Source organism: Marmota flaviventris, chromosome 2 (genome assembly GCF_047511675.1).
Source record: "Marmota flaviventris isolate mMarFla1 chromosome 2, mMarFla1.hap1, whole genome shotgun sequence".
Lineage (NCBI taxonomy): Eukaryota > Metazoa > Chordata > Mammalia > Rodentia > Sciuridae > Marmota > Marmota flaviventris.
In genome coordinates this window covers 2011539-2023856 of record NC_092499.1, presented here as the reverse complement: position 1 = coordinate 2023856, position 12318 = coordinate 2011539, and the positions used below count along the sequence as shown (strand labels likewise).

General features: G+C 63.7%; 1 protein-coding gene across 2 annotated transcripts in view; it reads left to right on the top strand.

Moving 5' to 3' along the window:
* Adss1 (adenylosuccinate synthase 1) overlaps positions 1–12318 on the top strand; it is an 18375-nt gene extending 6057 nt beyond the window's left edge. The window contains exons 2-13 of one of the 2 annotated variants that reach the window (XM_027946677.2): positions 2533–2635; positions 5479–5541; positions 5982–6032; positions 6308–6374; positions 6972–7079; positions 7195–7276; positions 7369–7495; positions 7960–8114; positions 9106–9230; positions 10001–10098; positions 11333–11482; positions 11957–12318. In XM_027946677.2, coding sequence (XP_027802478.1) covers positions 2533–2635; positions 5479–5541; positions 5982–6032; positions 6308–6374; positions 6972–7079; positions 7195–7276; positions 7369–7495; positions 7960–8114; positions 9106–9230; positions 10001–10098; positions 11333–11482; positions 11957–12009 — 1182 coding nt within the window. In that variant the 3' untranslated portion in view covers positions 12010–12318. Of the gene's footprint in view, positions 1–2532; positions 2636–5478; positions 5542–5981; positions 6033–6307; positions 6375–6708; positions 6819–6971; positions 7080–7194; positions 7277–7368; positions 7496–7959; positions 8115–9105; positions 9231–10000; positions 10099–11332; positions 11483–11956 lie in introns of those variants that run through there. The other variant, XM_071607472.1, reaches the window with a different exon arrangement.

The window sequence follows — 12318 nt, the reverse complement described above, 5'->3', positions numbered from 1 at the left end:
GGGGACACTGTCCCACTACACTGGGCTCCACATGCTGGGAGCCCCCATGTGCAGAGGCCTGGCACTTGGTGTACTGGGCTGGCTTGTGCCCCTCAGGAGTGCCTGTGCCTCACGCCTGGGCCCTGCAGTGGCCACTGCCCTGGGTCATCTGATGCCAGCTGGCCCATGACGCCTGTGCTATTCCTGGGAACCTGTGTTTACCCCCAACACAGGCGGGCACACATCATCTCCATGTCCTCGGACCAGCTGAAGAAGGCCAGGGAGACAGGGCACCGCCCAGGGTGTCTGGGCTCCCTGGCCTCTAGCCCTGGTGGCCTGCAGCCCTTGGCCATCTCATGTCCCTGGAGGCCTGCCAGCCCTGGGGGGAGGCCATGTGTGGCAGAACTTGCCAGTCCTGACTGCGCCACAGACTTGCCTTCTCTGGGGACCTTGGCTTCCCCAGCTGTCACAGGGACCTCCCTGCCTGCCCCCAAGTGGCAAGCACCCAAGTGTGAAGGTGGGGGACACTGTGCATGCCATTGAGGGGCAGAGAAGGTAGGCTGGCCCCGTCCCGATGGACTCGCCCCACAGGCCTGGGACAGGACACGGGCCTCCTGAGGTCCCCAAGCTGCAGACTCCAACTGCCCCTTCCTCCCCACCCTGCCACCCGGCCTCTCATCCCCTGCCTGCAGGCAGCCCCTCTAGGTCCCTCCCTGTGCCCTCTCTGTGGAGGCCCACGCAGACCACCTCCAGCACCCATGCCTGAGTCCCTCTTTGTCCCTCTTGCCCTTTCCCCATGGGCACCCTGGGGCCATGGTCATCTGCTCACAGAGCCCTGGTCAGGTCAGACTGCCCGCCCCACATCTCCCAGTGCTCTGCTGGCCAGGGACACTGGGGAGGGCAGGTATGGTCATGTGGCCAGAGCCAGCCCTGGACTGGGGTGCCAGCAGTGCCTTGGCCAGGTCGGACGTGGCTGGGAGGCTCCTGATGGTCCTGCCCTGTGGGCATGGGCGGCAGTGCCAATGTCTGTTCATGGGCATCGGGGCAGACCTGATGGAGCCTCACACATGCATCGGAAAACCTAACTGGTGTCAGGGGACCGTGTGGGGGACTGGCTTCTGGCAGGTGGGTGTCAGACAACTGCTGAAGGTTCTGGTCCAGGTGGGGCTTCGAGGAGGCCCTGGGATGGGGAGGTGGCTTAGGTGTGTAGCTCTCACCTGGGGCCTCGGGCATCTGTCCTCTCCCTGGCCTGGGCTGGAGCTGCGGATCCGCCCGGTGCATCAGGAGGAACCGTGGCCATGGTGCTCGTGGGGAGAGGTGAGGGCCAGTCTCCCTGCAGGTCTCGCCTGGGAGTCTGCTCAGCTGGGTTGTGGGGGGGAGGACGTGATGCCCCGCAGTCCCATCAGCTGGTTGCCCCCTAGAAGGCACAGAAGATGGGGTGCAGCTGGGAGGTAATCAGGGTCCCGCCCCTCGGGGCTGCAGTGCCACTTGGTGGCAGGAAGCAGGACGAGCCCGGAGCCTCCCTCCCAGCTGATGCTCACCAGGCGCCTGCAGGTCTGAGCAGGTTCTCAAGAGGCACCAAAAGGTTCTCAAGTGCCTGTGCAGGGGACCTGATTTGGGGGCAGCACACCGTCTCAGGAGAGTATTCTGCCTGTCGGCAAATATGTCCATGCAGGGTGGGCCTCCTGCCCGGGGTTCAGACATACCCCTGTTGGACAGGGCCCTGCCAAGCCACCCAGTGTGGGTGACAGTCTGCCCAGACATGGCAGAACTTTGATAGCACCCCATCCCAATGGGGCCTCTTTGCATCTGTAGCACCAAAGGCCTACCTCATGAGGACCTGGGACATGGGGTCAGGGCGGAACCTGTGCTGTGCTGTGCTCCAGTGGCTGGTCAGTGGCAGGACAGGGGCTGGAACCTGCTGTCTGGTCCTGCCTCCCCCCACCTGGTGCCCACCCCAGCCCATCGGCCTGACACCGGGTACTTTCCAGGACAGGGCTCCTCTGAGTTGCTTCCCTTGTATTCTCAGGTGGGAGATGCCGGCCAGGGGGAGGGCCGCTGCTGAAGGGGACAGGTTGGGCCTGTTTTGAGAGGGCTGGGCCTTGGTCCTCACCAGAGGAGGCAGCACGTGGGGTGGCCTAGAAGCTGAGGCCTGTGCTGAGCCACCTCCTGGAGCCACTGGGGCCAGCCTGGGCCAGAGCCTCTCCCACCTGGGATGGCATGCTGCCCAGCCTCTGAGGACAGGCCGGGTGGTCACTGGGAACACCTGGAGAGTGGGCTCTGTGGTCAGTGCAGAGGAAGGACGGCCCCCTGCAGAGGCTCATCCCACGAGGGGCAGACGCAAAGGCCTGACTGTCCCAGGAACAGGGCCACCAACCCAGCCCAGGCCCCTCCCCACATGTCAGAGTGGCTGCTGTGCTAGGCTGCCCCAGTCCCACCGCCCGGGAGTCTCCTCACCCCACGGGGATGGCGCTGGCCCTGGAGTGAGGTGGGGAGCTGAGCAGCCCCCAGGGTCAGTCCTCAACTCCTGCTCAGCCGTGTCTCTATTCCCAGGGGGGCAACAATGCTGGCCACACGGTGGTGGTGGACGGCAAGGAGTACGACTTCCACCTGCTGCCCAGCGGCATCATCAACACCAAGGCCGTGTCCTTCATTGGTGAGTGTCCCCAGGACCAGCCCACACCTGCCTTTCGGAGGCTGTGAGCATGGGGCCCAGGAACTCAGCCTGCAGGGAGGGTGGAGGCCACCTGCCCCCAGCACAAACCGAACTGGGAGGTAGTCAATGCGGGGGGGCCCTGAGAGGGGCCTGGCCTGGCCTGTCCCCAGGGCCCTGCGGCCAGAATCCTGGCACAGGCTGGGCCTGCCCTGGGGCGGGGCTGCAGGGGGTCACTAAGCAGGGACCCCTGTGAGCTCCCGTCCCTGGCACACGCGGGGCAAGTGTGGGCGCTGCCTGTGTGTATGCAGGGGCCCCGCTGTGTGAGGTGTGGGCTGTGTGGACGGCTGTGCTTCACTGGCCCTGCCCGAGGGGCTGCTGCTCCCGCCGCTGACTGACCTCAGCACTGCCTCCTCCTGTTGACCTTGCTGCAGCCACCCAGGACCTTCCAGTGCCACCTGAGTCTCCACGACTTTGTGGCTCTGCCTCTCTTCCTTCCTGCCCCCTGGCCAGTCAGAGGCGCCCAGCAGTCCTGCCCTCTGCTCTCAGCCCCTGCTTCTCCCTTTCCTCCCGGCTCTGCCTGGCACACTTGGGACTCAACTGACCGCCAGCCAGGTCAGGAAGTGCTGTGTCTGTGCCCAGTTGGTGGCACAGGGGCCTGCCACTGTAGACCAGCTGGGGAAGGAAGACCTGGCCAAGGCGGCCGTGAACGGTCAGAGCCCCGCCAGACCTCAGAGGCTCGGGGCCTCTCCCCCAGTGCAGCCCTCATCCCTTGCTGCAGTGACGATCCACATTTCACACCAAAGAACCCAGAGCCCAGTGAGGTGACCGCCTTTCTGTGTCCCAAGCCCCTGTCCCCCGCTCCCAGGCAGCTGTGACGTGGTACCAACCTGCTGCCTGGGCATAGTGCAGGGGACTGGCTGCCAGCCCTGCTCTGCTGGGCCCCGGGCCGTGCCGGGCCGGAAACGAGGCCAAGGAGCCACGGCCGGCCCGGGATGGCATGCTGCCCAGCCTCTGAGGACAGGCCGGGTGGTCACTGGGAACACCTGGAGAGCGGGCTCTGTGGTCAGTGCAGAGGAAGGACGGCCCCCTGCAGAGGCTCGTCGCACGAGGGGCAGACGCAAAGGCCTGCACAAAGCCCTTCACTGGTGACACTCCTGCCTCTCACATGGCTATTTTGAGATAGTGGCATTTAGGTGACCTTCTGTGCTCCCTGTGGCCAGTCACTCCCATCTGGACTGGGGTCAGTCAGCCTCCCTTGGCCAAACCCCGTGCCGCCGTCAGCCCCATATCACCAGCAGAGGGAGGGGAGCCCCCGGGAAGGCAGCCTCGGTCTCCACTGTGCCTCCTCCGGCCTTGGAGAAGAGGGCTCCAGTTCAGCACCCCCAGCCCACACTCTACCAGTGTGCTGTGTGGCCTTGGGCAAGTCACCCTCCCTCTCTGGGCCTCTGCTTGCCTATGTGGGACATCTCTGTTTTACACGTTGGGAAGAGCATGTCTCCGGGGGAGGTGCCGCTCTGCTCCTGGGGCACGCTGGTGCTGCGTCCCTCCCAGGCTCTGCTCCCCATTTTCATGCCATTTCAGTAAAATAACAGCCAGACTGAGGAGTGATTGGCACATCATAAAGCACAGCTGTGCCACACCCCCCACCTCAACGGCAGACCACCCTCATGCCCCAGGAGCCACGGGGACAGTGCCGCCCACCCACGCAGGCAGCCTGACTGCAGTGTGCTCACCTGGCCCGGGGGCTGCTTCCACTGCGCTCAGACACGGTGGTCACTATTAGTGGTTCTGAATGACTCTGTGTCTCCGAGCCGTTGGAGGGTCACAGCAGACTTGAGAGGCGGGGACGGGTTTCCTGATGCCCTGCGCTCGTGCAGACTGGTGTGTGCCCATTGCTGGGGGTCAGGGGGAGGGGGACGCGCTGGCTGCCTGAGGGCGGCTTCTGCTGGATTCTGTGGGCTAGGATGTGTGCAGGACTTACCAGCACAGCACCAGACAGGGCCATGGACCAAGCCCCTGTGCCCTGCTCAGCACGCCTTCGCCCAACCCTGGCGCCCTGCTCAGCACCCCTTTGCCCGACCCTGGCTCTGCCAGTGTGCACCTCATGCCTTTGCCTTTCCTGGTGACTGAAGATGGGGTTCGTTAAGTTGAGCTTTGGGGTGTAAGTGCCTTCACCTGCCCCGGGAGCAGCACCGGGCAGTGCGGCTCGGGCTCTGCTCCTGTGCAGTCTGCATTTCAGGGTCCCCGTGCCCTCTGTGGCTTCCTGGCTCCTTTCTTTGTGGTGCTGAGTGACGTCCCGTGGCCTGAATGTGCAGTTCGTCCTCCACTCGCCCACTGAAGGACACCCAGTAACCTCCAGGCTTTGGCAGCCTGAGCACAGCTGCCGTGAGCGCCCCAGGCAGGCTCTGTGTGGGTGGGTTTCAGGTCCCAAGGAGCACGACCCTGTGAGCACCACGTCATCCACCCGCAGGGCCTCCCATAGCCCCAAACTGAAGCTCTGAGACCTGAAACCTGCCCGCCTTTCCCCCACCCCTGGGAGACGCCCTCTGCCTCTGTCCCTGCGCTGGTCAGTGCAGGGACCTCCTGGAATGGGAGCCTCTGGTTTCCGCACAACAGCATCCATGCAGCTGATTGCACTGAGCATCACACCCACGGCCACCGTGCGGTGAGAGGCTTCTTTTCAGGGCTGAATTACAGTCGGTGTGGGGCTGGACCATGTGGCTCATCTGCCCATCCCTGGACAGACACCCGGGCAGCTTTGGCCCCTGCCTGCTGGAGCAGAGTGGCTGTGGGCAGCGTGTCTCAGGGTCTGCGACGCGACCCACCCTGTCGGTGTGTTGCAGGCAATGGCGTGGTCATCCACTTGCCCGGCTTGTTTGAAGAGGCAGAGAAGAACGAGAAGAAAGGTAGGCTGGGTCCCTGAGGCCTGCCCGCCCGCGCGCACTGGGCCAGCCGGCGGGGCAGCCTCTCCAGCTGGGCCCCGTCTCTGCCCATGCAGAAGGCAGGGTCCTCGCCCAGTGGGCAGCAGCTGGGCAGCCTAGAGGCCTGCTTCAGGCCACTGCCTCAGCGTCACAGGCAGGTGGACGCTGGAGCCTCAGGCTCAGGAAGTCCAGGAAGGGCGGCTGGAGCAGGAAGAGCCCTGGGCCTGCAGGGTTGTCCTCCCAGAGCTCAGCAGGGGAGAGGCAGGGGTCAGAGTGGTCACCTGCTGCACGGTGTAGGGGACCCTCTTGGCCTCTTGGCCACGTGCTCATCCATGGATGGCCGGTGTGCTGGCCGACTTTGGCACCTCTCACCTGAGTACGGTGCCCCTGTGAGCACAGCCAGCCTGTGTGCCCTGTCCCCACAGGACTGAAGGACTGGGAGAAGAGGCTCATCATCTCTGACCGGGCCCACCTGGGTGAGGTTCACACAGCCCCCCCCCACCCCCTCACCCCGGGAGGCCCCCTCTCCCTCCCTGGCCCCTGCCTTTCTCAAAGCGCTTGAGCGGGAGCCGGGACCAACCCATCTGCAGACAGGGGACTAGGGCACAGGCAGCCTGGGACTCAGGGACTCTGGCGTCTACTCCTGGCCAGGGTGACCGTCACACCCAAGCCCTCCCACGCCCTCCCAGTGGCCACCTGCCGCAGGCGGGCCCCGCTGAGCTCTGTCCTCTGCTGTCCCTGCGGCCCGCAGTGTTCGACTTCCACCAGGCCGTGGACGGGCTTCAGGAGGTGCAGCGCCAGGCACAGGAGGGCAAGAAGTAAGTACCCAGGCGCAACTGCTGCGGCCCCCATCCCCCAGCTGGCGGCCTTGGGGGGCATCCAGTCCCAGGGGCAGGATGCCAACCGACTCAAAGCCACTACAGAACAGCACCCTCCAGAACATTAGGCCACCCACCTCTCGGGCCACACCCTCCCTCCCCTCGGTGGCCTGGCCACAGGGAGCTGAAAAGAGCCGGCCATCTGCCCAGCCAGCACCACTGTGACACCAGAACCCTGTCCCTGCACACCCAATGGCCACACACTCATCCACTCAGAGATGTCCATCAGAGCCGTGGACGCACGGGGCGACCGGGGTGAAGCACCCGCATCCTGCCCTGGGAGATGATGGTCTCACTCGTGCGCTGGCTCCCGGGGCTCCGACTGGCCTGTGTGAGGCATGGACACAGGCGGCCCATGCAGTGCCCCCCATTCAGGAAGCCAAGGTGGGGCGCAGGTGGGGCGGCCAGGGCAGAGGGCACTGCTGGGGTGAGGGGGCGAGCCTGGGCTCAGCACACTGCCCACCAGCCCCAGCTGGCTCTGCAGGCGGCAGCGAGGGTCAGCGGGGGCCTCAGAAGCATGGGATCCCCGTCTTTCAGCATCGGCACCACCAAGAAGGGAATCGGACCAACCTACTCCTCCAAAGCCGCCCGGACGGGCCTCCGCATCTGTGACCTCCTGTCGGACTTCGAGGAGTTCTCCACCAGGTGCCTGCACGTCCACGCCCCGGGCCGGCAGGGAGGTTGGGGGGCACACGGATCCAGGCAGGGGTGCGGCTCCCCGTGTGGACCGTCAGGGGTCACAGCGAGGTCACTCGTGCAGATTCAAGAACCTGGCCCAGCAGCACCAGTCCATGTTCCCCACCTTGGAAGTAGACGTGGAAGGGCAGCTCAAGAGGCTCAAGGTGACCCTGGGGCCTGGGCAAGGCGCCTGGTGGGAGGCCCCGTCCCATGCCATTGCTGCCTGGGAGGCTGGCCTCACCCTCCGCACCCGCAGGGCTTTGCTGAGCGGATCAGACCCATGGTGCGCGACGGTGTGTACTTCATGTACGAGGCGCTCCACGGCCCCCCCAAGAGGATCCTGGTAGAAGGCGCCAATGCAGCCCTCCTGGACATTGACTTCGGTGCGTCCCCCTCCAAGCCGCCACCCAGGGGCCATGCTTCCTGACAGGCCTTGTGTGCGGAAGCAGGTGGGGGGTGAAGCAGTCACACCCTCAGGCTGCATGAGTGAGATCCCTCATCCCCCGTCCTCCTAATTTCAGCTGGGAGAGGAAAGAGGGAAGGGCTGAGCTAGAGATGAAGGAATTGGCAGCCAGAGAGGCCAGGAGGGGGACCAGGGGCCCAGCAAGTCTGGGTCCTTTCTGTCACTGCTCCACGGGGCACAGTCTGCCGCACTGTCGGGCAGCCAGGCCGCCTCAGTCTCACCCAGACTCCCATGTGAGCCACATGGCCCAGCACCCAGTGCCCATGCAGGGCACTGCCCCAGGACAGCCCCTCAGACCCCTGGCCCTGTTGACCCTCTTTGTGGAGAAGGTCTTGGGCCCCAGGCCCGCAGGGTGGAGGGCAGCCCCAGTCCTCTGTCTTACAGGGACCTACCCTTTTGTGACTTCTTCCAACTGCACGGTGGGCGGCGTGTGTACGGGCCTGGGCATCCCCCCGCAGAACATAGGCGACGTGTACGGAGTGGTGAAGGCCTACACCACCCGCGTGGGCATCGGGGCCTTCCCCACCGAGCAGATCAATGTGAGTGCCAGCCCCAGCACCAGGCGGTGGAACTGTGTGGGAAGCCGCAGGGACCTTGCTTGGCCATGCCCGACCCCCCAGTGGGGCCCTCCTGTGGCACAGGCAGGGCTCCTGCACCATTTCAACGGCAACAGCACTGTGGCCAGAGTGTGTGTGTGTGTGTGTGCGTGTGTGCGTGTGTGTGCACATGTGTGCGCCCACCACTACCCCGGGAAACTCGTGAGGCCCACGGGCAAGTGGGGGCACCTCAAACCCCTCAGAGCACCCTCATGTCGGTTAGCCACCCAGCTCAGAGGGACACCCATGTCCTCTGGGCCTCTCCGGGGTTTGGGTTGTCTTTGTCCTTTTCTGGGCCTCATCCAACTAGGGTGTCTGTCCACCAAGCACAGGAATCAGGGCTGAACGCACAGCCCTCTCCCCACCTCAGAGCACTTCTGGAAGCCACGGTGGCTCCGAATCTGCAGGAGCCACTGGCCTTCCTTGCCCAGTCTCAGCCACCTTGGCAGGGTGGGATGACCACGGGCCTCGTCCCAGAGCAGGGGGGAGGAGCAGGTGCCCACGAGAGCCAGAGTTGGGGAGCTGTGGCTCACATGCAGAGGCAAGCAGCTCCCGGCTGGGCAGGGGCATGGAGGAGGAGATAAGCACACCCCCTGCCCGCAAAGTCCAGCTGCAGGACCAGGCCCCACGCATACCTGTCCTCGCCCAAGCAGGAGGGAAGATGGCCGGCTCCTGGCCTTCTGGGGACAAGGTTCTGCCAGCCCAGAACCACACTGGGCAGCAAGGCCCGGCCACTGCGCTCCCAGGTGGGGATGTGGCTGCCAGGAACGTGGAGGCGTGGGGCGCGTCGGCTGCCTCGGAGGCACCTTCAAGGACTGCCGGGTCAGGAGGAGGAGGAGGGCAGAGGAGGAGCCGGCGGGGAGGAGAGGACACACGGCTCCTGTCACGGTTCCCATCGTGGCTCCCGTGGACCGTCTTCTCTGTCCTCGTGCAGGAAATCGGAGACCTGCTGCAGAACCGCGGCCACGAATGGGGCGTGACCACGGGCAGGAAGCGGCGCTGCGGCTGGCTCGACCTGGTGATCCTCAGATACGCCCACATGGTCAACGGGTTCACGGCGTAAGCAGCCCCTCCTCAGCTCGCCAGAGCTGACTCCTAGGAAGGGCGCAAACCCCTGATCCATGGGAAGGCCACCTGGGAAGCGCCAGATACCTCTCCCCCACGTGGGTGGATCCCACAGAGGGGACCTGAGTGGGACCTGAGGTTAGGACCCAGAGCGCTGCAGCCCCAGCCGCACAGCCCTTGGGAAAAGCCTCTCTGGCCCTGGGGGAGAAGCCCGAGGGGCCCCTGCTGCCAGCTGGAACGGCTGCGGGCATTTTCCCAGGGGTGCAGCGGTCGGGCAGGGCAGCCTCCAGTGGTTCTCTGTAAGGACCCTGAGGTCCAGCTGCTCAGGACCGTCTCCTGGGAACAGAGGCTTGCTGGACCAAGGGTTCACTGCTTCATCTCCAGTTTGGCAACACAGGCCAGGGTCGTGAGCGACCTCCAACCAGGTGGAAAGGTCCCTGTTGGGTTCAAGACTTAACCAGAGTCGTCCTGGGTGGGGACTGTGCTCACAGGGCTGGGACCCCACACAAGCCATGCTGCGGGCCCCACGGGGCAGGAGGCACAGGCAGAGGGAGCTCTGACCGTCAGAGAAAGCTGAGATGAGGGGAAAGGGGCTCCCCGTGGGGACACTCAAGGAAGGGGAGCGTCCTTGAACGGCCAAGGCAGGGTACAGCCCTGAGGTGGGCTTCCTGCCCCCTGGCCTGTTCATCAATCACATTTCTTTGGGGATCACCCGTGTTTATTCTCAATTGACAGTCTGCTGATGTCTCTTGGTTTTTGGACAGGCTAGCCTTGACCAAGCTGGACATCCTGGACGTCCTGGGTGAGATCAAAGTCGGCGTCTCGTACAAGCTCAATGGAAAGAGGATCCCCTACTTCCCAGGTACTGGAATGAGCCACTGTTTTTCTGTTCACTGGGACATCTGTTTGGCTTTGATGGAGGCGACCCGAGGTTCCTGAGACCGAGGGGTTTCCCGGCTCAGCGGGCAGAGGGCGGGCTGCTGCTCCCCAAAGACCCACGTCCTTCCTGGCTTTGGTCTTTCACGGGTTCTTGGGGAAGCCTGACCAGGTCTCGGAGCCAGGAAGGAGGTGGGTCTTGACTGCAGTGCCTTCTGGTGGCCTGAGAATAGCTCAGGGGACAGGACTGTTTCTGACTACCTACAGTCATTGCCTGGGGACCCTGGGGACCCTCAGTCACTTCAGCAGAGGAGGACCTCCTCCAGGAAGGGCAATGCCCCATGAGTTAGTGGACGTGAACTGCTCTGGAAAACTGGGACATGGAGCTGGCCCTCCCCTCAGCGAGCATGCCTTGTGGCTAGCTGTACTGACCTTGCATTTCGGTGCTGGGGGAACCCAGGCTGGGGGAACGCGCTCCACCACCAGGCCCCTGGTCCTGGCTGGAGTCTGAAGATCTCCTGGGCTCTGGCCACTGGGCATCCCTTCCTTTGGAAAGCATAAGGGGTGCTGCTTTCCTGGGTTCCAGTGCCCATGGTCTGGAAGGCTCCCCTCAGCCTCACACCCAGGGCCATGCTGACCTGCTCTTCCTTAGCCTCCTCTGCAGTGGCCGGGGTAACTGCCCCTGGCTTACAACCTCTGAGCAGACCTGGGTATGCATGGAAGTGCCCCTTGGCTACAGGAGCCACGTGTGTCCTCAGGGCCCTCCTGGCCATGTTGACCCCTGACCTTTGAGAGCATGTGGCTGGGAGGCTGAGTCTCCTCCTGGTGCTCAGGGCTCTGTGCACAGTGAGCACCAGGACCCAGGAACCCTTGGTGGGCACTCACTCCAGTATCTTCCCCGAGTCAGGGATGGTACCACCTTGGGCCATGGTGTCCCAGCACAGAGCAGGTGTCTCTGTGCCTGAGGCTTGATGCTCCTGGGCAGGGGCACATGTCCCTCAGGGTGCCTCCTGCCTCAGAATTCAGATTTCCAGGTGGGGCCTCCTTGAAGAGCAGTGCTGAGTGCGTGTCCCCAGTGGGTGTGCCCTGGCCTGGAGGGCACAGCCAGTGTCTGCCCCCTGCTCTTCCCATGCTGGGAAAGCCACAGGGCCGCCTGCCCTCACTGACATTGCCCTGCAGTCGTCAGTGTCCGAGGGACCACTCTGCCCGTGTGTCCCCAGCTAACCAGGAAATACTTCAGAAGGTTGAGGTGGAGTACGAAACACTGCCCGGCTGGAAAGCAGACACCACGGGTGCCAGGAAGTGGGAGGACCTGCCCCCCCAGGCCCAGAGCTACGTGCGGTTTGTGGAGAATCACGTGGGTGTGGCAGGTGGGTGCCTGAGCCCCCATGGCCACCCCTCCCTGCACCCTGGACCTCAGGTGCCCCAGGGGCCTGTGTCCCAGTGCAGGGCCTGGAGGCTATAAGACTCCTGCCAGGTGCAGTGACCAGGAGGGTGTATCAGATGGCAAGAGGGGAGGGGCCGGAGCTGGGGTGGCTCCTGGGACAGCTCACTTCAGCAGCAGTGGCCAGGGGCAGCCCTCGTGACCCTGCCAGGAACAGCTGCCCCAGATGCAGATGGCCACTAGGCATGTGTTAGCCCTGTCCAGGGGGTTCTCGCCACGTGGCAAGCCCTGGGAACAGGCGCAGGCTGACCAAACCGCCCACTGTGTGCTACCATTGACGCTTTCAGTCAAACATTTCCACTTAAATTTCCAACTTTGGAATATCTCCATTTGGAGAAAAATTGCCCCACTGTCAGATGACTGACATGTGTGTGTTGTGACCACTCTGCTGTCCTTCCAGTCAAATGGGTTGGCGTTGGCAAGTCCAGAGAGTCCATGATCCAGCTGTTTTAGATGAGCCGACCTGGGCAGGCCACAGCAGCCCCTGTCCCCGTGTGAGCCGCTGTAGGTGTCACAGCTACACCATCCACGGAAATAGGAAAATGGGTTTCTGCACTTTGATTTTTCTATTTAAGCCTTCAGCTCAACCCACTGAATTCTGCGATGGTCTTAATCATCTGCAAGTGAGCTCCATGTACAGTTTTTAAGATTCTGCTGTTTAAAATGAGCCTAAGTGCTTCAAACAGGGCCCCCAGCACACTGATGTCACATGGTGTGTCCAGCTGGAGCCGTGTTGCAATAAACACACCCCAGAGCCACTGA